We start from the raw sequence: 25,654 nt of genomic DNA on the forward strand, positions 1-25,654 counted from the left end.
CTGTGATACTGAGGCAGGTGTTCTGTGAATAGAGACATAGCTGATGTGGGCGTCCCTTTGAAATGCAAGCAAGAACGAAGCTATTTTATGACTATGTGGATGAGTTAATAAATGCTGCTCCTGGATAGTAAAGGTTGAGTCAGAATGTCTCATGTGATGTTTTGCTCACATTTTTAGCCACTTATGAACCAGATCCCCATTATTTCAATCACGCAATGTGGAAGGCAAACAACAAAATCAGACAGAAGAAGACCAAACAAATGACAAAGCAGGAGAGTAGAAACAACCACCAGAAGAAGGACACACAAGTTAACTTATAACTTTATAGAAATTCCATTGTAAATGAGAGTGTATGAGGGAGATGGAAATAGAGAGGGAGGGAAACCCAGTTGAGAGGCAAAGACTGAGAGGTAGGGGTACTATAGGGATGAGAGTGATGCGAAACCCTCTGAAACAGTAAGGAAAAAGATACTCTTCCAAATGAGGCTAATAAAGATCAGTTCAGGAGGGTAAAGATAGAGGCAGACTTGTAGTAGGGAAAGGGGAAAGCACTTTTAACATTCCCTTAGGGGTGTTATTGGTTAAGCCATCTTGCTATCACATCCCTCCAAGAAAAGGAAGGAATTGTTACAGAAACAATTAGTGTGAAAGCATTGGTGACAATGAGGCACAAATATATTGATAAAGGCTGTGGGAGGCATGGTGAGAGAATCAACGGAAGCTACAAAGTACAACAAAGAAGAGGCCAACAGTAAAAAGCTATATGGATGAACTAGATTTTGTTTTATTAAAACCAGCCTGCACAGGCATGTTACCTATCCAAGGTAGGTGGAATTTGAACTCATACCATTCTAACACAGAGAGTTAGAACACCATTACCATTTCACTACAAGAGCACGCAATGGCAGAACAAAGCTAGAGAAAAACTGGAGTAAGTAATTACTTTGATCCACGCTCCAAATTTCTTTTTAGTCGATGGCACACAACGAATCTCGTATTTTTCTCTCCTCATACTCTCTTGGCTGGGGATACATAACACTCAGAATTCTTACATTGTCCTATTGCAGTGAAAGTGCTGAAGTATTAGCCCCGGCCCTACAGAGGGCGCAGGTTAGTCGCCGCTCTCCAGCTGTTAGAAGCCGAGCCTCCAGATGTTGCACCTTACGTCAGGAGAAGGAGGTGGGGTGAATTCACTCAAACTTGAAGATTCAGGGAGAGAAGCTGAAATTCGACCGGAGCACAAAGATGGTTCAGCAAAAGTGACAATTACCCGGGGAAAGAGGCTGCACACATTATTCTCAACAGCTCAACATTTACTTCAGGTTTATCTGTGTTGCTCAGTGCTATTGAAGGAAGAAGGGTTTTTGCCGCCGTCCTGAAGTTATTATTGTTTCAGGTAAGTTTCTCCTGTCCCCTGGCTTTGCACGGAATGAGTTCCAAATAGGTGCATGTCCAGTTTCAGTATCCAATTATTATAAGCGTGTGTGTGCAGGCGGTGAGAATTGGAGGTCACTTCAAAAATGCAAATTGTGTTAAACTGGCAGCTGTTTCAGCATTGTTGTATTGCTTATTCTCCAGCAATTTAAGAATATTTAACGAGGCAGGCTTATTGTGTTTGCTTGAATAAGAAAAAGTGTTGTACAAGAACAGTTTTAACAGAGTTTCACAATTTATATGTAGTTTTATTTTGTTACAGCTTTAAAAATAATCTAGCCTAACCGTAGAGAAAATGCACTTAACTATTTACATACCAACTTCAAATTCTACTATCCCAATATTCTATGTAATCGCACATTTAAATACCTACAATATATTTCTAAATTCAGAATGCTCTGCAAAATCCAACACAAGTTCTTAACTGACAGTAGTTTGCTTAAGATAAATTGTGAGCATAAAAAACCTCACCAAAAAGTGTTAAATTAAAAGGGTACTGTTTGCAAGGACGATGTAGTTATTTCAAATAAACAGTGAACAACTTTTGTTTGTAGTAAATTGATCTGACCTCAAGTTTGAAATCCATCAGAAAATAGATTTGAGTTTCCCACCTCAAAGCATCTCGCTGAGCTATAAACACAACTCCTACTTTACTATTAAATTAGGAATACCTTGGTGAAGAGACTGACTGGACTGCTGCAAAGGCAGAAAAATTGCTTTTGTTCTACCTGGTGTAAATGAAAAGATTATCCAGCGGACATAACTGAAACAGTAACCTGCAGGCCAAGAAAATGTGGGGGGCAGAGGGGTCAGCTAAGAATAATGGAAGGGAATTTTAAACAAGAATACTGCCAAAGCTAAGAAGCTTCTCATTCAAGATTTTCATATTTTAAAAATTATTAAACTGAATATGAAAAACAGTAAAATGGATATGCTCATGATGTTCAGTTTATGAATGGTATTTCTTTTTAATTGTCCAGTGTAATTTCTTTCCCAATTATTATGCCTTGATTTCAAGAGGTCCTACCATAATTAAATTTTTTAAATGGACCCAAAGTCTAACTTGTATGAATCATGATGATGGGAATTTTATTCTTTATTCCAATAAGTTTTCAATTTCAGCCATATCATATTAATTACAAATAAAGTTATTCTATATTGAACGAGGGGGATGAGTAAAAAACAAAAGGGATTGTTTTCACTCATATGACTCTCAATAGCTGTTTGATAGTGACTTAGACAAAAGTCAGGGATCTAGGCTGAACTATAGTGAACCAAAGGAATTAGAAGTAGGGAAAAAAATTGGACTAAAGATTACCATCTTAAGGAAAAAAAACTGTCAGTTGTTCTGAATATAAAGAATACAATTAACTTAAATTGATTTCTGATTTAAAAAAAAGAGACATGCTGTTGAATTGCACTCATCAGGACAGATACAAGAAAACCAAATTTCAAAGGGAACAACAATTTATAGTGCATGCTTCTCATGCAGTATATATTGTTGCTTCCTTTGAAATTTGACGTTCTTGCATCTGTCCTGATGAGTACAAGACAAAGAGCTTCAACACCATATCCCTCTTACAGATGTATTTAAGTTCTAAACCATCAAGAGTTACCGAATCAAAAATTCTTTGCAAGTCTTGCAACTATTAAGTCATAGGAGAAGCTGAAGAATTTGAAAAAAGTATCCAAGACACGATGTTCACTGCAAGACATGAAACAGGACCAAATTTATGTCAATTACTGTTGAACAATGTACCAGTCACACTTTTTTTCCTTCATATGTAACAGATTATTAACTACTGTCTTTATTTTGAGATGCAGCATCCAAGTGTAACCATTTCCAGAAGGATAATAGAAAGCAGAAGAGCATTTCTACAACCCAATTAATTAGTCACTGTAACTTGAATAAATTCACATTTTTTCACATGGTATTACAAATGAAATTATAGGGTTGCCGACTCCATATCTACTTTTATTATAACCTGTATCATGATTGTTCGCATTTATAACATTTATCTTGAATCCAGATTAAAATGAACCAGGAAACTGAATACAAATTCCCATGCTACTTTAAAACTCTGCAGTTAGATATCCGAAACTGTTTACATTTCAGAGTTTCACATCAAGTGCTAAATGTTAATGTTCTCTCAGAATTTGAACATTTAATTTTAACAAATATGCCAGATACACATTTATGAGGAAGTGGTTAATATGCTGGTTTATTGCTATTTTCTTCCTACTAACATAAATGTAATTATGCAAGTCTAAGGCAAAGCATTTTATGTCACATTTACTTCATCATTCTTCAAGTAGAATTTATAGTTAGTGAATTGTAATTAATAACAGGAACTGTACAGCTTTCAACAAAGGAGTAGTCCAGGCTAACTAATAAAACTAACAAAATCACAGAAATGAAGTTGCAAAACTGCCAACACATCTCCCTGTAGGCATTTTTAGTACTGTACTTTGGTGAGGAGGAGGAGATGATCTGTATGTTCTCTGTGTTTTAGAAAAAGAAAACTTTCCTGGCCTTTTTCCTGCATATATTGTTTCTAATTGATCCCCAATGCAGCACAAATCCCATTTAGCTGTGAGGGAGAACATTTGGGATCAAAAGCATTTCTGTAATTTCTTTAATGTCACTTCATGAGAGGAGGCTGATTTTGGGAGAGAAATATGAGAACGAGATCTTTCAAATGTGTCCCCAAGGTAGAACTGTTCACCTGACCAAAGTTCAATATACTGATGTATGCAGAGAAAGTTAAATATTCAAACCATACCTGCTGGCCACAACCAGGTCGTGAGGAAGCTAAAATGCTGACAATAGAAGTTAGGCTTTTATTTTGGAAGTAGGATTTTGAGTACTTCTGTTTTTTTTGCTCATTTGTATTAATCACATTTGTATTTAATTGCTAGAATTGCTTCCATAGAGTGATAGGGAAAGTCACAGGATATGTAATCCATTAAAAAAAAACAAATCTTAGAGCTCTTTGTAAAATAAACTTTAAGTAGACTTTCTCAATCAAAATTAATTAATCAGTGACAGAATTCCAGGTTGTATTTCCAAGACATTGATAATAATCCTAGAGTTCCAAATTGTCTGTTCAGTCCATGAAAGAGTGACTATGTCTGTCATTTTTAAAATTCTGCTGTTAGTCAGAATGAGGTGACAAACCACAATTAAATAAACAGAGTGTTGGCAATATCTTTGGTGTTAATGCATTCCAGCTCGTTAAACAATTAAGTTATCATTCATTAGAAACACAACAATGATATTTATAACTTCATCACTGCCACAGTTATTTGAATCCTGCCTTTAATATGGCTACAGAATGCATTTTAAGAGGTTTTATTCAGAAAGATACCATTTTACATTAATGTAATATTAAACATTTTGCAGATTTGTTCCTGTTAATCCCTTGGACGATCTACAATGTAAAATTCCTGAAGGCTATGATTTTTGATTTCTCACAAGCAAAACACCGAAAGGTTTTTTTTTCAGTTTTTATCAAAATGGAATGAGACAATGTTTACTCTTTTGAACTCATCACTGTCACGGTTTAATTAATGCGTGTGTCAAGAATGATTTGCCAGCCTAACTGCACAGATTACCTTCCCCATTAAAAACAAATTGAAATTAGCTTTAGCAAAATTTTCAGTGTGATGCTTCTTCCCTCATGGTCCACAGCTTTAACACTTGGACAAGGGAGTGTACTGTTAATATGAAGTTGGATGTTATCATGAATAAGTAGCAATGTATGTGACTAGTCAAGTTGAAACTGGGCAGACTGATCCTATGAAGACTTTAGAAGGAATGACTTAGAGGGAACAGAGTCGATGGAGAGAAAATTGAACAATGCGTATAATAGATGACAAGTCTTCTGCCTCCAGTTTTGTAACCTTGTCAAAGTTGAATTTTTAATCAGTGTTGTTTCCTTCTCAATGAAATTAAACCTCTTATTTCAGTCAAGCAAATTCTATAAAACTTCATCTGATCTCTCCCGATACATCTAGAATATCATCAGTCACTGGCTGGTGTACAGTAAAGGCACAATAACTGACGTCAGTATCTCTAGGTTAGGGTGGGAAAATTGGTTAGGATCCCGTTTGTGAACATTGTTCAGCAATTTAATTGGAAGTAATGGTGTGTGGACAATCATATGAGGACTACTGCAATATATTGCATAGTCAAAGAGTCTACTGTTAATAGTCACAGTTAAATCTCACTCATAAATAATAGGAGCTTTGGGTGAACTGTCAGAGGATGGCCATTTTCCATAGTAGGAGAAAGTGAGGACTGCAGATGCTGATGAGTCAGAGTTGAAAAGTGTGTTGCTGGAAAAAGCACAGCTGGTCAGACAGCATCCTAGGAGCAGGAGAGTTAATGTTTTGGGCATAAGCCCTTCACTAGTAATGTGGAGGGGGTAAAGTGGGCCAAGAGATTAATGCACAGGTGGATCTCGTGCTGGGGGGGGGGGGGGAAATAGGTGGCTGGAATGGCGATAGGTGAATGCTGGTAGGAGGTGATTATGATAGGTTGGTGGGGAGGGTGGAGCAGAGGGGTGGGTAGGAAGATGGGCAACTAGGACAGGTCAAGAGGGTGGTGCCAAGTTGGAGGTTTGGATCTGGATGAGGTGGGGGAGGGGAGATTTTGAAACTGGTGAAGTCGATCTTGATGCCTGGTGGTAGTAGGGTCCAGAGGTGAAAGATGAGGTGTTCTTCCTCCAGTTGACGGGTGGCTTTGATTTGGTGATGGAGGAGGCCAGGACTTGCATGTCCTTGGGGGAGTGGGAGGGGGAGTTGAAGTGGTGGGCCACAGGACGGTGGGGATGTTTGGTGCATGTGTCCCAGAGATGTTCCCTGAACCGCTCCACAAGTTGACCTCCATTTCCCCAATGTAGAGGAGACCACATCAAGAGCAAAGGATACAGTAAGTGAAGTGGGAAGACGTGCAGGGAAATCTCTGCCAGATTTGAAATAATCCTTTAGGGCCTTGAGTGGGGAGGTGTGGGCACAGGTTTAGCGTCTGGTGTGGCAGTGAGGGAAGGTGCCAGGTATGTAGGGTGGGTTGGTGGGTGGCATGAATCTAACAAGGGAGTCACGGAGGGAATGGTCTCTGCAGAACGCAGATGGGGGGGGGGGGGGGGGGGAGAAATATATTTTTAGTGGTGGGATCTGACTGTAAGTGGCGAAAATAGCAGAGGATAATGCACTGTATCCAGACACTGTTGGGATGGAGTATAAGAAGCAGGGGTTCTATCCTGGTTGTGGTTAAGGGTTTGGAGTTTGAGGATGGAGGTGCAGGAATTGGAGGAAATGTAATGGAGGGTATTGGTGATCACATCGGAGGGAAAATTATAGTACTTGAAATAGGACGACATCTGGGAAGTCCTGTAGTGAGTTTGAAATAGATGTCTGTGCTGAGTCAGTCGCTGGAGACGAAGAGGTCCAGGAGGGGGAGTGAAGTGTCAGAGTTGGTCCTGCGACTCCTCCCACTTCCTACTAGTGATCTGGGTAGCCATGAACACTTGCATGGGGCCCAGCGATGCCTGCCCCTTCGTAGGATACATGGAACAGTCCCTCTTCTGTAGCTACACTGGCAGCATCCCCCACCTTTTCCTCTGCTACACTGATGACTGTATGAGAGCCATCGACTTCACCAACACCTTCTACCCATCCTGAAGTTCACATGGACCATCTCTGACACCTTCCTCCTATTTGTGGATCTTTCCGTCTGACTATTGCAACTGACCCAACATGGACATCTATTTCAAACCCACCGACTCTCACCGTAACCTTGACCACACCTCCTCCCACCTCCACCCCCATCCCCCTCCTGTAAAGACACAATCCCCTACTCCAATAATCCTCTGTCTTTGCCATATATCTACCATCTTTGTCAAATATCTGCTCCTGGGAGGAGCAATTCCATTCCAGGACTTCCCAGATCTCTTCCTATTTTCAAGAACAGCAATTTCCCCTCCCACATAATCAACAATGTCCTCCATTCAGGGCAGCACAGTGGCTCAGTGGTTAGCACTGCTGCCTCACAGCACCAGGGTCCCAGGTTCGATTCCAGCCTCAGGCGACTGTGTGGAGTTTGCACATCCTTCCTGTGTCTGCGTGGGTTTCCTCTGGGTGATCTGGTTTCCTCCCACAATCCAAAGATGTGCAGGTCAGGTGAATTGGCTATGCTAAATTACCCATAATGTTAACTGCATTAGTCAGAGGGAAATGGGTCTGGGTTGGTTACTCTTCAGAGGGTCAGTGTAGACTGGTTGGGCTGAAGGGCCTGTTTCCACACTGTAGGGAATCTAATCTAATCATTAAATCTCCTTCATTTCCCATACCTCTGCCCTCGAGCCCCACACCCCCAACCACAACAAGGATAGAACCTCCCTGGTCCTCATATTCCACCCCACGAATCTCTGGATACAGCGCATTATCCTCCACTTTCGCCACCAACAGGTCAGACCCCACCACCAAGAATATATTCCCTCCCCAACCCTATCATGGGCCTCCTCCACTGCCCAATCAAAGCCACCCACCTCATCTTCTGCCTCGGGACCCTACGACCACACGGCATCAACATTGACTTCACCTATTTCCAAATCTCCCCTCCGCCCACCTCATTCCAGATCCAGCCCTTCAACTCATCACTGCCCTCTTGACCTGACCTACCTGTCCATCTTCCTTCCCACCTATCTGCAACACCCTCCCCACCGACCTATCACAGTCACCTACCTGCATCCACCTATTGCCTTCCCACTACTTTGCCCCCAGCCCCCAATTTATCTCTCAGCCCCTTTTCCCCCTCCCCATTCCCAGTGAAGGAGTTATGCCTGTAATGTCGATTCTTCTGCTCCTCGGATGCTGCCTGACCTGCTGTGCTTTTTCAAGTGCTACACTTTCCGACATTGAAGTTAATTTGAAGCATATTTTCAGACAATCAGCTTTGGATGGGAACACATATTAAAGTATTAATTTCAAGTGGGTTAAAACCTTATAATTCTTCCAAACAAAAAGAAATGTGGATAATACAAGAATACACAGGAAAGATATACTTAAAAGTAAAAATCTGTTAAAAAAAAAAATTGACATTTGTGTTTTCATACATATAAAAAGTGTTTCACTTCCATTTCTGAAAAAAGTGTTTAAGCAGAGAATATAGGGAAAATAATTGAAAAAAATCATAAAATTAAAGAAGGTCTGCAAAGGTGGGTTAATGAAATTAAGTTGAGTGACACTTTGAACCAAGTTGCACTCTGCTAGATAGTAGAATTCTCAGGGATAAAATTGCAGTAGGACTCGTGCTGATTTCTTTCCATTTTACAAGAATTTAAACAATTACTTGCTGAGGTTATGTCAGAAGATTGATGAAACCATTATAGAAATTTTATATTTATTATTCTAAATAGTAAGGCAGCAAGAGTGGGAGACAAATCAAGAGAATCCTACATTGAAGCAATGACATCCAAGAAATCAGATTGCTGATGGCATAAAGTACAATCACATATGGTGTTCTTTTGCAACTAATTCTCATACATTTTTAGGAATGGTAAACAAGACCATTCCAAACAGCAAAGAGATGTAGGCATTTTGGTGCATGACTCACGAAAAGTTAGTATACAGGTACATCACATAATCAAGGCGGCTAATGGAGTGCTATTCCTCATTATGAGGGGAATTGAACATTGAAGTAAACAATCAAACAGAAATGGCTGGAAAAACTCAGCAGGTCTGGCAGCATCAGTGGGAAGAAATCAAAGTTAAGGAAGAAGGCGTTTGGTTTGCTTTCCTTTATTGGTCAAAGTATTGACTACAGGAGTTGGGAGGTCATGTTGCAACTGGACAGGGCATTGGTTAGGCCACTGTTGGAATACTGCGTGCAATTCTGGTCTCCTTCCTATCGAAAAGATGTTGTGAAACTTGAAAGGATTCAGAAAAGACTTACAAGGATGTTGCCAGGGTTGGAGGATTTGAGCTAGAGGGAGAGGCTGAACAGGCTGGGGCTGTTTTCCCTGGAACGTCAGAGGCTGAGGGGTGACCATCTAAGAGGTTTACAAAATTATGAGGGGCATGGATAGGATAAATAGACAAAGTCTTTTCCCTGGGGTCAGGGAGTTCAGAACTAGAGGGCATAGGCTTATGGGGAGAGGGGAAAGATATAAAAGAGACCTAAGGGAAACATTTTCACACATAGGGTGGTACGGAGATGGGATGAGCTGCCAGAGGAAGTGATGGAGGCTGGTACAATTGCAACATTTAAGAGGCATTTGGATGGGTACATGAATAGGAAGGGTTTGGTGGGATGTGGGCCGGGTGCTGGCAGGTGGGACTAGATTGGGTTGGGATATCTGGTCGGCATGGACGGGTTGGACCTAAGGGTCTGTTTCCATGCTGGACATCTCTATGACTTCATTAGAACGGATATCCAGGAAAAAGTGGTATTTATAGTGATGACAAGATTGGGATTGGGGAGTGGTGGGGGGTGGGGGTTGGAAAAGAGAGAGAGGGGGACTTGTTAAGCATAGGAATCAATGGTCAGCAGGGATAAATGGGAAACAAGGAACTCAAAACAAAATAAGTCAGTCAATCATTATCTGAGAGCCACCCTGAACTCATTTTTGACTCACCCGTCCCCCTTTCCCTGCAAACCCCAAACTCAGACAGGCCAATGGGGCTCAGGGAGGGGATGGTGTATCAGTCGCACTGCCAAGTTGGTCAGGTGTTGGCCTCCTGGTGAGTAGGATGTCAAACTCAGGGGTCATAATTCCAGCAGAAAGCCCACTTTCACCCAATCAGTTACCTGATTTCCAGAAGATCTGGTGGGCTTTCTGAACATGATATGCTTTGAGTTTCTCTTTAAGAAACACTTCCACCTTCAGACCTGCAGGAGAATGTCACCCTCCAAATGCTAACCTGCACAGTAGCATTGAAAGGATAATTATACAAAATGGTTTCTCTAGTTTATTTTGATTATAGTGATGCCTATATTGATCTAGTTCCTAGACATTACTTTCCCTGTATGGAGTAGATTTTTGATCTCCTCAGTCACAGTGTGAAGATACTCCATGTCTATACATTTCAGTTCATCATTACAATTTCAGATGTCTTACCATTTATTTCCAGAGGCAACAAGTCTGTGGTTGAATAGAAAAAGGCATGCCCCTGCAAACAGCTTGAACAATCACAACCAACTCTCAGTTTGCAAAACCATCAATCTCCTCATCTTCAAACACTAACACACATTCCAAACTTGCAAGCAAGTACCTTTGTGCATAAATTTGCAGACTAGAATATGATTAAAGTCTAGGGGGTGTATACATTTAGTCTGATAATGAGGCAGAGGCTCATTTGACCAAAGCCACACTTCCTATGACATTGTAAAAGCGCTGAGGGCTCTCTTTTAAGAAAACAGTTCTACTTGAAATTTGTGGTTCATTTCAAGAAGACATCTAACAGATAATTATACACACTTTAAAGAGGTAAAGAATCTTTGAATACTTAGTCAGGTCTGTAATTAATAATCAAAAATAATGTTGACAAACCAATTTCTTTCATGTGTGATTGTGCTTCATGCATTTCCTCAATTATTAAGTTCAAAAGACAGACTTGCAAAGAATAGGTTATACTATCATACTTATGTGGTTAACATTATACATTGTGGCTAAAAATTTTATAACAAATACTGCTAAAAGTAATACAGCTGGTTTTGTAAAACACCGATGCAAGAGTTGTACTTCAAGTGGACTGTTAAGTATTTCATATTTTAATTTAGCAAAAACAAGTCCACATCCTTTAAATAAAAAAAACTTGATGGACTTTCCAAATTTCTTGATTTAAAAAAAAAATCAAACCTAGAGTATTTCAGTTACCTGTTTGTTAAATCTTGTCGACATTGCTTCCACCACATCAAAGAAATTCCTTTTAATTACAGCTTCCCAACTTGGCAGAGTGTCTTTATAATGTATCTTTAAGGTTCTCCAGACATCAAACAATTTCACTTTTTCCTTTAGGGCTAAAAGAAATCTTAGTTCTATCCAAAGGTTTTAGGTTTCACAGACCCTGGAAAAACCTACTGATTTCAGTGCTGTGCTTAAACATAGTTGGTATGTGTTTAGGTAAATAAACAATGTAATTTTTTCCAAGAAGTGCAATGAGATCTTGAGCAACAGCTTTCTTTCTAAAAATGCATATTGTGCCTGGAACCCCCACAAATGAATTTATCTTTCATGTTTTATGGAAATTGGTAGTTTAATCAGTGCAACAAGTTGCCAGGGATGCAATGGCTTAACATGTCAAAATAACATTGTAAGTCATTTACTATCTAGATGGGAGACAGCACAACAGCAATACATAAGGAAAAAATGCAATAGTCCTCTCTCTAACAATATCAACTTAGTTATAATTTGGAGCATACTGTAAGGAATAAACCTCCATGGAAGCAAACTATACAACAGCCCAGAGGAGGTAAAAACAATAACTGCAGATGCTGGAAACCAAATTCTGGATTAGTGGTGCTGGAAGAGCACAGCAGTTCAGGCAGCATCATCGACGTTTCGGGCAAAAGCCCTTCATCAGGAATGAAGGACTTTTGCCCAAAACATCGATTTCGAAGCTCATTGGATGCTGCCTGAACTGCTGTGCTCTTCCAGCACCACTAATCCAGAATACAGCACAGAAGAGGTCATTCTGCCCATTACCCCTATGGCAGCTCTTTGAAAGATCTTTGTAATTTAACCCTACATGACAGATCTTCCTCACTCCACTGATATGCCTATCATAACCCTGGAGAAACCTGCAAACCTTACCCCCCAGATGAATAAGGGCAGCAGATGCAGGATACCACCACTGCCTTCAACTCCCCCACCAAACAACACAGCATCTTAACTTGGAATTACATTGCTGTTTCTTTACTATTGTTATGTCACTGTCCTGGAACTTCCTTCCAAACCACATTATAGAAAAGCCTACACCATATAAGAACAAGGTGCATCTGGCCCTTTGAGCCCACTCTGCCATTCAATAAGATCATGGCTGATCTTTTCAGGGCTTCAGTTCCATTCCACCCTCTGACCATAACCCTTAATTCCTTTATTGTTTAAAAAAAAATCTATCTTAGCTTTAAAAACATTTACTGAAGTAACATCAACTACTTCACTAGGCAGGAAATTCCAGAGATTCACAATCCTCTGGGTGAAAAAGTTCCTTCTCAATTCAGACCTAACTCTGTTTCCCCCTAATTTTGAGGCTTGTTCTAGTTTCGCCTGCCAGTGAAAACTTCCTTTATACATCTATCTTTTCTATTCCTTTCACAATTTTATATGTTTCTATAAGATTCCTCCCCCCGCCCCCACTTCTCAATATAATCACAATCTACTCAGTCTGTCTTCGTAAGTCAACCCCCTCAACTCTGGGATCAACCTAGTGAACCTCCTCTGCACCCCCTCTAGTGCCAGTACATCCTTTCTCAAGTAAGGAGACCAAAACTGCATGCAGTACTGCAGGTATGATCTCACCAGCATCCTATACAGCTGCAACATAATCTCCCTGCTTTTTAACTCAATCCCTTTAGTAATGAAGGACAACATTCCATTTACCTTCCTGATTACCTGTTGCACCTGCAGACCAATTAAATCATCTATTTAAATTGGGGATAATTATGGTCCTAACACTGATCCCTGAGGCACACCACGAGATACTGATTGCCAACCAGAATAGCACTCTTGTATCCCCACTCTTTGCTTCCGGTTAGTCAACCAATCCTCTCTTCATGCCCATACTTTACCTGAAACATTATGCATCTTTATCTTACGCAGTAGCCTTTTGTGCCTTTTGGAAATCTAGGTACACCACATCTACTGGATCTCTGTTGTCCACTGTGTTCGTAATGTCTGCATATGGGCTGCAGCAGTTCAGGAAGGTGGGCCATTATCCTCTCAAGGACAATTAGAGATGGGTATTAATTGCTGGCTTAGACAGTAATGCCCACATCACATGACCAGATATTTAAAAAACATGAAATGGTGAAGGAACTGCAGTGACTATGGGGCTGTCTTATGCTCCTGAACGAACCATGCTTACCTAAATTGCTACAGTAGAGCTACAATGCTGGCATGTATCCCACAGTGTGGAAAATTGCATAACTATGCCTAGTCCACCAAAGAAATAATTTGTTCACAGATGCTCAGTTTAGGTTCCATTAGAAAACTTGGTTCCTGGTCTTATACAGCTTGGTTCAATAATAGACAAAAGAGATGATGTCAAGATATGAACTGAGAATAACTGCACTTAACACCAAAGCAGCCATTGACTTGAGTGCACTATCAAGGAGCTCTAATAAAACTGTAATCAGTAGGAATTGGGGGATATCTCTCCACTGATAGGAGTCATACTTAGCACAAAAGAAGATGGCTATGATTGTTGTGGTCAATCTCTCCTGAGACACCAGTCCAAGAGTAACTCAGGGTAGTGTCCTTTGCTGCAGCTGCTTCATCAATGGCATTCCTTCCATCGTAAGGTCAGAGATGAAGATGTTTGACTAGTTTAGATTACTTACAGTGTGGAAGCAGGCCCTTTGGCCCAACAAGTCCACACCGACCCGCCGAAGCGCAACCCACCCATACCCCAACATTTACCCCTTACCTAACACTATGGGCAATTCAGCATGGCCAATTCACCTAACCTGCACATCTTTTGGACTGTGGGAGGAAACCAGAGCACCCAGAGGAAACCCAAGCAGACACGGGGAGAACGTGCAAACTCTACACAGTCAGTCGCCTGAGGTGGGAATTGAACCCGGGTCTCTGGTGCTGTGAGGCAGCAGTGCTAACCACTGTGCCACCGTGCCGCCCACTGATGTTCACTGATGATTGCGCAATGTTCAGCACCATTTGTGACTCCTTCAGTTAATGAACTGGTCTAAATGCATATTCAGCAAGTCTGGTCATCCTAGGCTTGGGCTGATTAGTGGTAAATAATATTCATGCCACACAAGTGCCAGGAAATGACTCATTTTCAGGAGACCATCTAACCATCACCCCTTGAAGTTGAATGGCATTATCATTGCTGAATACCTCACTATCAACATTCTGGGATTACCATTGACTAGAAACAGAACAAGTTACACAAATGTTGTGGCTACAGAAAATGGTCAGAAATTGGAAATTGTGCACTGTTGATTCATCCTATAACTCTTCAGAGGCTGTCCACCATCTCCAAGACACAAGTCAGGAGTGTAGTGGAGTACCATTCATTTGCTTGAATGAGTGCAGTTTTGACAACACTCAAGAAGTTCAGCAGAACCCCAGATAAAGCAGCTGCTTGACAGCAACCTGTCACTGCCTTCAACATTCAAACCACTAAGGTAAAGTCGCAGCAGGGTGCATAAAATGCACTGCAGAAAATCACCCATTCTCCTCCAACAGAACCTTCCAAAGCCATGACCTCTATATCAAGCAGGGCAAGGACAATAGATACAGGTGAATGTACCTGCAAGTTCACCAGCAAGCCACATACCATCCTGACTTGGTACAATCTCACCATTCTTCCTCTGTCACTGGGTCGAAATCCTGGAAAGCCCTTCCAAACGGCACTGGGTATACCTATGGTTATATATGCAGCTGAACTGAGTCTGATTCTCACCCTGTGGAAGGTCTGCTACCACCAATCTCTTTAAATGTAGGGACCTACAGGGCCTGCTTGGACTTGAGTGGTGATAGAAGAACATTTCATGGTCTAACTAGAACAGGCTGTCATATTAAAGTAGAAGTAGTTTATTGCATGTCAGCAACAGGTCCTGTTGATATGATAAACCCTGTAACAGAGACTTTGAGGAGAACCTGAATGTTGAGTTTTATACTTCGAAGATCCTAAACTGTTCTGCCTACAAGTCCATATGACATCATCATAGTGAGTGGTGTTTATGCCTCTTCTTAGTATTAACACTTTTACCCATTTTTAAACTTAATTACAACACATAGAGCAAACAAGTCAGAGCAATTCAAAAAGGCAGTACATCACCATCCTCTGAACAGCGATTAGAGACAGATAAAAGGGCAGTACAATGGTTAGCACTGCTGATTCACAGTGTCAGGGACCCAGGTTCGATTCTATCCTGTGGTGACTGTTTACACATTCTCCTTGTGTCTGCGTGGGTTTCTTCTGGGTTTTCCAGTTTCCTCTCACAGTCCAAAGATGTGCAGGTTAGGTGGATTGGCCAAGCTAAATTACCCATGGTATCCAGAGATGTGCAGTCTGGATGGATTAGTCGTGGTAAATGCAGGGTTAGAGGGATAGGGTAGGGGCATGGGTCTGAGTGGAATGCTCTTTGGAGGGTTGGTGTGGACTCAATCGGCCAAATGACCTCCTTCCATACTGTAGGGATATAAGGAACAGGTGCAGACCTCACAAGTGATGCCCAATCATGTCAAAGGAGGAATTGTAAATAGCCATGCAAATTATCTTTGATTTTTGCATATCTGATAATCTTTTAATAGTTATTGTAAAGTTTGTTTACATTCCTCTGTTTATTGGTGCATTCCAGATCTTTACAACCTGCTGTGTGCAGAAATTTCTTTTCATTTCCTCTCTAATTCCTCTGCCAATTATTTAAAACCTATTGTCTTTGATTACCGACCAGAACACACAGTTTCTTAATAGTTGCTCTATTGAAGCTCCTCATAGTTTTTAATACTTCTCTTGGCTTTCTGTTAACCTACGCTACTTTCAGAACAGTGGCAGCTTTTACAATCTTTATTCTAAAGAATACAATCTCACAAATAATTTCTACCTCCTATTCCCTAACAATTGTGCATCTAACTGTCAATCCTGTGAGCTTTTATTTGATAAATAAATCCTTTATGGCGTAATGTATCAAATGCCTTTTTAAAGTTCATACATAGAATGTCTATCACACAATCTCTTTAAATTCATCAAAAAAAAACTTATTAAAGTTAGTTCGACACAATTTGTCTTAAAATCCCTGTTGGCTGTTGCTTATTAAACTAAACAGTATTGTGCCAGTTTGTAGCAACTATGTGAGTTCTGCCATGATAAGATCACACAATGTTACTCAACAGGAGTAGGCGAGTTTGTGCCCATCAAGTCTGCGTTGGCATTTTTCTTCCCATCAGCCAGCTAGTTTACTGTCTCGTTACTGTCTGTTTCTCACATCCTTTGATAATTATTCATCCTTTTCAAGCAAATTTCAGTTCACTTTTGAAATAATTAATGGATTCTGCTTGTTCAGCATTATGTAAACTACATTCCAAGTTCTGAACTGTGAACATCTCCAAATATCTGCCGGTCTTGATAGCCCTTTAAAGTTTTGCAGTTTCTCACAATACTTTTTACAATGTGTCATGATTCTCAAAGAAGTGTCTCCAGCACATTTTTAATACATTTTATAAAATTAATATATATGCATCGCAGAATTGATGCGCTGCAGAAAGGAGAAAGTGAGGACTGCAGATGCTGGGGATCAGAGCCGAAAATGTGTTGCTGGAAAAGCGCAGCAGGTCAGGCAGCATCCAAGGAGCCCTGGGCTCATGCCCGAAATGTCGATTCTCCTGCTCCTTGGATGCTGCCTGACCTGCTGCGCTTTTCCAGCAACACACTTTCGGCAGTGCAGAAAGAGACCATTTGGTCCAAAGTGCCTGGATCAGCTCTTCAAATGAGCACCTTGGTGCTAATCTCCTGTTTTCTCCCCTCTGGAATATCTCAATGGAACCTGCCTCCATCAAATTTCCAGGCAGTGCATTTCCCTATTACTCAGTGTGAAAAAGGTTTTTCTCAGATTACTCTTGCTTCTCTTTCACATTAATTTAAATGTACGCCCTCTTGTTTTTTGTTCCCTTTTAAAATGGGAAGAGCTTCTCCTGGTCTATTCTATCCAGCCCATCCATGCTTTTGAAAACTCCTATCGAATTGCATCTCAGCCCTCTACTGTCTAATGAGAACAGACTCAATTTCTTCAATCTATCCTTATAAGTGAAATTTCTCATTCCTGGAAGTATTCTTCTAAATCAGTTCTGCGCTTTTGCCAATGCATTCACATCTTTTCTATAATGTGGTGTACACAATACTCCAGCTGAGATCTAACAATTGTATTGTACAAATTCAACACCATCTCCTTGCTCTTGTACTCTATGCCACTATTATAAAGGCTGTGGACATTTTATGCATCATTAACTACTCTCTCTAACCATCTTGCTACCTTCAATGATCCATGTACTTATGCACCCAGGTCTCTCTGCTTCCGTATCCCCTTTAGAATTGTACCCCCTATTTGTATTGTCTTTCAGTGTTCTTCCTATCAAAGTGTATCACCTCACACATCCCTGCTTTGAAACTTATCAGTCACCTATCCACCTACTCTAATAACTTGTCAATGTCCTTAGTCCCATACTGTCCTCTTCGCAGTTTACAATTTTTCCAAGTTTTGTGACATCTGCACACTTTGAAGTTGTTCCTTGCACACCAAGAACCAGATCATTAATATCTCTCAGGAAAACTATATTGGCCCCTGGGAAACACCACTCCAAACCCACGTCCAGCCCAGTAATTCTCAGTTTACCATTGTTTAGGAAACAGACAGCAATCAGCCAACTCTAGTTGCACATTGCTACTGTCTGTTTTGTAGCATGACTTATAACTTTCCTCATAAGTGTGGCATTGTATCAAATATCTTCTGGAGATCAATGTCTCCTATATCAACAGCATTACCCTCATCGCGTTCTTCTGTTATCTCTTCAGACATTTCCAGTAAGTTTCATAAACGTGATTTCCCCTTTAGAAATCCATGCTGGCTCTTTTTAATAAACCCACCATTTTCATGCAAGTACTAATTTAATCTCAAATAAGCTTCCTCAACACCAAAGTTAAAACTGGTCTATAATTGCTGGAATTATCCATAAAACCTTTCTTGATAGGCCATAATGTTTGCAATTCTCCAGTCTTCTGACACTTCATCGAGGGAAGATTTAAATATCTAGGAAAGATTTAAATATCATGGTTGGTACCTCTACAATTTCTATTCTTACTTCCTTCACATTCCTTGGATGTTTCTTATCTGATCCCCAGGGTGTTTGTCAACTTTAATTGTCAACAGTCTACCAAAACTTCTTCCATATTAACTTTGAACCCTTCTAGTGACAGAATTTACTCCTCTGTCACCATGGCTTTAGCAGTAGTTTTCTCTTTTGAAAAAAATAGATGCAAAGTATTCATTTAACATCTTAGCCATGCTCCATATGTAAATGCCCTTTTGGTCTCTAAACAGCCATACGTTTCCTTCAACTGCTCTTTAACTATTCATATGCCTATAGGAGACTTTAGGATTCCCTTTTATGTTAACTGCTAGTCTTATCTCATAATTTCTCTTTGTTTCTCTATTGTGCTTTCTCACCTCCCCTCAAAACCTTTAGTATGCCTCTTCATTCTCAATTTTATCTATAACATCTGTTTTTTTCTTTGTAATGTTAACTTTATCCAGGGAACTCTCGGTACGTTTGCCTTATCCTTCCTATTTGAAGGAATGTACCTCAACTGTACTTAAGCCAAATGCTCATTAAAGATGGCATATTGTTCAGTTGTTGTGTTTTCTGCCAACTTTTTGATTTAGTTAATTCTCCCAGCTCTGTTCTTGCTTTGTTTATTAGATAATTATGTCATTTCTCTCTGGCTTTTTCTATCTATATAAAATGCATGCACTATATACATTTAGTGAAAGCAGCTTCAGCATAAACCCCTGCGGATCCCCACAGACCACACTTTCTCGTCCAACTCTTATATTTTGGTCCTGCAGTGATCTGTCTTCTCACTCAGACACCCATATACATCTATATTTCACCATATTACTTAAGAAAGGAGCAAGAGAGAAAACCAGAGAACTACAAACCCATTCGCTTTACATCACTTGCAGGGAAAATGCTAGAAACTATCAAAGGGGACATGATAAACAGACACTTAGATTAAAAATGACCTGATTGTGTATAGTCAGCATGGATTTGCAAATGTAAAATCATGCTTGATGACATTCTTAGAGTTTTTGAGGATGTTGTTAACAGAATTGATAAACAGAAGCTTAAAAAATAGGTGGTGGAGCTCAAGCCTGCTCCACCATTCAATATGATAATGGTTGATCATCCAACTCAGTGCCCTATCCCACACCTTTGATCCCTTTAGCCCTAAGAACTATATTTAACTCCTTCTTGAAAACATTCACTGTTTTGGCCTCCTTCCTGATGCAGAGAATTCCATTGTCTCACCCCTGTCTTGATGAAGAACTTTCTCCTCATCTCAGTCCTGAATGGCCCCCCCCAAATCCTGAATGGGTGACCCTAGTTCTAGATTCACCAGTCATTGGGAACATCCTTCCTCCATTTGCTTTGTTGGTTCTGTTAGAATGTATAGGTTTCTGTAGGATGCTCCCTCAATCTTCTAAATAAAATCCTCACCAATCCAGCCTCTCTTCACATGTTATTCATGGCACCCCAGGGAAGCAAGTCGATCGATGTAGTATATTTAGATTTCCAGAAAGCTTTTGATAAGGTCCCTCACAGGAGCTTGGTTCATGCAATTGGAGGTAACGTATTAACAAGAATTAAAGCTTGGCAAACAGGCAGAAAATAGAGAACAAAAATAAATGGGCCATTCTCGTATTGGCATATTGTGACTGGTGGTGTTTCAGTACTTGGGACTGCAGTTATTCTTATTACATAACAATCATTTGGAGATGGGCACCAAATGTACTATTTCCAAAGTTGCAGGTGATACAAAGCTAAGCAGGAATGATTTCCTTACTGTTTACAAACCTGTCTATCTCAGCCTTGAAAGCCCTTAACAAAGCAAACTCAATGACCTCTGCGCTAAAACATTTCAAACATTCACCAACCTCTAAGGGAAGAAATTCCCTTTCACCTCTGCCTTAAATGGGTGACCCCCCTGCTCTGAGATCATGCCCTCAGCTCCTAGACTCTTCAAGAAGCAGAAACAAATTTTCCACTATGCGGAAGTGAGGACTGTAGATGCTGGACATCAGAGTCAAGATTAGAGTGGTGCTAGAAAAGCACAGCAGGTCAGGCAGCATCCAAGGAGCAAGAAAATTGATGTTTCAGGCAAAAGCCCTTCATCAGGAAAGAAGGGCTTTTGCCCGAAACGTCGATTTTCCTGCTTCTCGGATGCTGCCTGACCTGCTGTGCTTTTCCAGCACCACTCTAATCTTAACAACTTTTCCACACATAATCTGTCAAAACCCTAAGAATCTTGTATATTTCAATAAAGTCTCCTTCCAGTTGTTTAAAATCCAACGCAGGCCCAAATTAATCTCTCCTCATATCACAGTCCCTCCTACCTGGGACCAACTCAGTGAACTGTTCCTCGACTGCCTCCAATGACAGTATGGTAAAAACAATGACTGCAGATGCTGAAAACCAAATACTGGATTAGTGGTGCTGGAAGAGCACAGCAGTTCAGGCAGCATCCAACAAGCAGCGAAATCGACATTTTGGGCAAAAGCCCTTGCCCGAAACGTCGATTTTGCTGCTCGTTGGATGCTGCCTGAACTGCTATGCTCTTCCAGCACCACTAATCCAATGACAGTATGTCTTTTTTTGAATAAGGGAACCAAAACTGTTCACAGCAACCTAAGTGTGATCTAACTGGTGACTTGTATAGTTTTAGGAAGACTTCCCTATTTTTTTTACTCCATTACCTTTGAAATAATGGCCAACATTCTATTTATTTTTCCTATTCTCTGTTGAACTTGTATTCTAGCATTTTTGTGATTTATGTATGAGGACTCTCAAATCCCTCTGCGTTGTACTTTTCTGCCTTCTTTCTCCATTTAAATAATATTCAGCTCATCTATAATTCCTGCCAAAATGTATAACCCGACATTTCCCACATCATATTGCATTGGCCAAGTTTTTAACCACCAAGTTAACCTCTCTCTATCCCACTGCAAACTCTTACTGTCATTGTCAGCACTTGACTTCCCAACAATTGTTGAGTCATCTACAAAACTTGGCTGTAATGCATTCACTTTTCTCATTCATTTCACTATTATACATTGTAAATCATTGTGCCCGAGCACCAATCCCTATGGTACTCCACTAGTTATAGATTGCCATCTTGAAAATGCCCCCTATTCAAAGTCTTTGTCTTCTATGAGTTAGACAATCCTCAATCCATGCCAATGTCCTACCTCCAATACTATAGGCTCTTCCCTTATTAAGTAAACTAATGTGTGGTATCCTATCTAATGCCTTCTGAAAATCCAAATATGTTACATGCTTAGCTTTCTCTTTATCTATCTTACTTGTCACCTCCTCAAAGAATTCTAATAAACTCCTCAGATATAATTTCTCTTTCATGAAGCCATGTTGACTCTCCTTGATCATATTATGTATTTATAGATGCTTTGTTATGAGATCCTTTATATTAGACTTTAGCATTTTCTAAACAACAGATGTTATGTTAACTGGTCTATTGTTACCTTTTTCTCTGTCTCTCCTTTTTAAATAAGAGTGCTATATTGGCAGCTTTCCAATTGTCTGGAACTTTTCCAGAATCTAAGCATTCTCAGATAATTGCTACCAATTCATCCACTATCTCTGTAGCTGTTTCCTCGGATACATCCCAACGGGTCCAGAGAACTTACATTTAGCCCTATTATTTCCCCAAGCACTTTTTGGTCTTGCGATTAGTGTCTTCTATTGTGAAGATTGATGTAAAGTATTTATCCAGCTGCTCTGCATTTCTAGGTTCCCCATTATTATTTCCATAACCTTGTTCTCTGAGGGATGTATGTTCATTTTGGCCTCGGTCTTATTTTTCATATGTTGAAAGAAGCTCTTACTGTCTATCTTGATATTACTTGTAAGTTTATTCTCAATATTTATCTTCTCCCTCTATTTCTTTAGAGTAATCTTCTTATTGTTTCTAAAATGTTTCTAATTGTTTGGCTTAGCACTATTCTTTGCCACAATGTAGCATTCTCTTTCCATTTGATACTACAGTTTCCTTGACTTGTCTGGTTAACCATCATTGGCTTGTCCCCTTTGTGGAATTCCTCTTTCGCACTGGGATATTCTTTGTTACAAACCATTAACTATTTTCTTAAATATTTGACTTTGTCTCTTAACTGTCTTTGCTGCTAAACTCCTTTCCCAGCCCACTCCACAAGCTCTACCCTCATTCTTTTGTAATTGCCCTTAGTTAAGTTTTGCACAGTTGTTTCTCTCCCAAGTTTCTCCCACTCAAATTGAATGCTTGATTCTACCATGTTATGTTTGCTGCTTTCTGGAGGATCTTTTAGTCTGAGATTATTTATTAAACCTGCCTCATTATACATAACCCAATCTAAAATAGCCCAATTTATGGCTGGATCCACAACATATTGTTGTAGGAAACTGTCCCAAATACATTCTATGAATCCTTTCTTTTGGATACCTCTACTAATCTGACTTCAGCATCTACATAAAGATTAAAGTCACCCATGATTAATGTACTGTCTTTTGTTTCCAAATCCTTCAGATTTATTCTGTCCTACAACATGACTATTGTTAGAGGGCCTATAGACTACTTCTATCAGTGCCTTCTTCCCCTTGTTATTTCTTACCCCTACCTATATGGATTCTACTTCTTTCGCTACAAGATCATTTATTGCTAAGTTACATATTCCATCCCGTATTAACAAAGCTACCCCAATACCTTGTCCTTCCTGCCTGTCCTCTAGAAAAACCTCATGCCTCTGAATATTTAGTTCCCAACTTGGATTTCCTTATAACCATGTCTCCATTATGGCTCTAAAATCAGACCCTTTAATCTCTATTTGTGCTGTTAGTTCATTTATTTTGTTCCAAATGCTACATGTATTTAAGCAAAGAGTCTTTAATTTTTCCTTTTTATCATTTCTTTCCCCTTGATTCATAGCGCTGTCTATTTTTCTATATTTGTACACTGTCCCTTTCTGCCCCACTCTGGGTACTGTTATCCAAATGACTGTTATTAATGCTGCAATATCATTTTGCTTTGTAAACCTACATTTCTCTTTTCCCAAACTCTCCCCACTTCTAGGGGGAAATGAAACTTTTGTCTAATCCACAATGAGACGTGCATAGTTGTGTGGTCAGCTGATACCTGTGACCATTTTCAGTTAATGCCTTTGGTCCCTTTTTAAAATGTCAGCCCATGAATGTTCCAGGTATAAAGTTGGACATTAAAATTTGAAAGTTAATAGCCCCTATAATGTTGATATGGTATTATGTGATTGGAACCCCAATGTGTATGGGAAATGGGCCCACAGCATGTTCTAGGCAGATGCTTCAGCAGCTCTGCAGTAGAACCCATGTGAAATGACAGTAAAATCGTTACAAGGGCTAACAATGTGTAAGCACCGAGTTACTGCTGGGCCTGCTCATGAGAGACAAGTTTTTGTTCCTTAAAGGTAAAGTTCATGTTTCTCCTAACTTCAGTAACACTTTCTAACCAGTTGTCAGCATGTTCTCACTTACCCTAGGATCCACTCCTGTGCCATTGGGCTTCATGAACAATCCAGCAAAGTTTTTACTGCAGGTCCCTTTGATGTTGTCCATTTGGTGATAGCAGCTCACACACAAAATATACCTGAGATCTGAACCCAAAAATGGTACTAGTGTCTCAACTTTGCTTTGAATGAGTGATGGCCCACCATTTTTGAGCCCAAAATATCACCCCCAAGAAAGGAAGGAAGATAGTCAGAGAGGAAAGAAAAGAAAGTGAGATTGATTAAATGGTGCTAACTTTCAGCACATGTTCAGTCAGCAAAATGAAAAGTTTTTCAGTGGTTATTTAACAAACTATTTCAAATATGACCATTTTTCAAATTTGTGGTTTTGTGGTTTCATATTTCTTACTGTGCCATAACATAAAACATTAAATCAAATTATACTTAATGCTTAATCTGCAATAGTTATTCTGCTTTATATTAAAATTTGATATTAGCAAATGAAGAGAATAATGCATAACTTTGGATATAGAGCATTTAATACTAATAATAGGATCATTTAATACTGGAAGAGGAAGAATTTCTTCACACTCAGGGTATTGAATCTTTGGAATTATTTACGCCAGAGAGCTGTGGAAACTCATTGAGCATGATCAAAACATAAATCAGTCATTTTCTAGAGACTTCTTTTGCAGCTATTAGTTATGATTCCCTACAGTGTGGAAACAGGCCCTTCAGTGCGACAGGTCCACACCTACCCTCCGAAGAATAACCCATCCAGACCCACTTCCCTCTGACTAATGCACCTAACACTATGGGCAATTTAGCATGGCCAATTCACCTAACCTGCACATCTTTAGACTGTGGGAGGAAACCGGAGCAAACCCACACAGACACAGGGAGAATGTGCAAACTCCACACAGACGGTTGCCTGAGGCCGGAATTGAACCTGGGTCTCTGGTGCTGTGAGGCAGCAGTGCTAACCACTGAGCCATCATGACACCCTACAATGAAACAGTAGTTGCCAAGAAGATTTGAGTCATTCAAAACAACTTGAGGAACAAGATCAATCAGCGGCTAATTTGGAAACAAATGTGGGTGTACTGTATCAACATAAGCAAATTCTGGTACAGCAACAGCAGCCCATGTAAGAAAACTCCAGACACAGTGACTATCACAACATCTAGATGTGCTAGCAAATTTCCTATACATTTTTGAGACTCATAGGCTCAGTTATTGTTGAAAGCAGTTAAAATTCCTTTTGGAAAACAGCAGGTTGTTGTATTTGTACCTTGTCTTTAAGATAGTTCACTTTTAACGACAGTATGTATTATGTGGATATAACACAGCATCTCAGCCTGGCAGTTTAGTCTGCTTTCTGTTTGCAAGTTACAAACATACAAGTCATTTGATTGCTGTGATGTCTGCTTCATAATTTATAAAGTGTTTACTATTCCAAATAAACCAATGCACAGAGTTAATCCCTGACAAGAGATTGAATGTTAAGCCATTACTGCAGAAATGTCACAAAGTGCTCTGAATAATTAAAGCCAGAAATATAATTATACATAAATAATAAGGACAATATGTTTTTTTCTCAATGAATGTGCAGAGATCCTTTCTGAATGAATCATGTATTTGTATACAAACATGGAACAGAAGTAGACCAATTAGCCTCTTGAGCCTGCTGTGCATTCAATAAGATAATGGCTGATATGATTGTAA

The 25,654-nt window shown here is 39.9% G+C and overlaps 1 protein-coding gene across 6 annotated transcripts in view; it reads left to right on the forward strand.

Moving 5' to 3' along the window:
* The first annotated feature begins 791 nt into the window (after nt 1-791).
* edar (ectodysplasin A receptor) overlaps nt 792-25,654 on the forward strand; it is a 95,588-nt gene continuing 70,725 nt past the window's right edge. For 3 of the 6 annotated variants that reach the window (XM_072577537.1, XM_072577535.1, XM_072577536.1), the window contains exons 1-2: nt 1,202-1,396; nt 4,838-4,926. Coding sequence is in view for 2 of the 6 variants with exons in the window: in XM_072577535.1 (XP_072433636.1) it covers nt 4,891-4,926 (36 nt within the window). In the remaining 4 variants the exon portion in view is untranslated. Of the gene's footprint in view, nt 825-1,201; nt 1,397-4,837; nt 4,927-25,654 lie in introns of those variants that run through there. The other 3 variants (XM_072577538.1, XM_072577539.1, XM_072577540.1) reach the window with 2 other exon arrangements.

This window comes from Chiloscyllium punctatum, chromosome 9 (assembly GCF_047496795.1).
Source record: "Chiloscyllium punctatum isolate Juve2018m chromosome 9, sChiPun1.3, whole genome shotgun sequence".
NCBI lineage: Eukaryota > Metazoa > Chordata > Chondrichthyes > Orectolobiformes > Hemiscylliidae > Chiloscyllium > Chiloscyllium punctatum.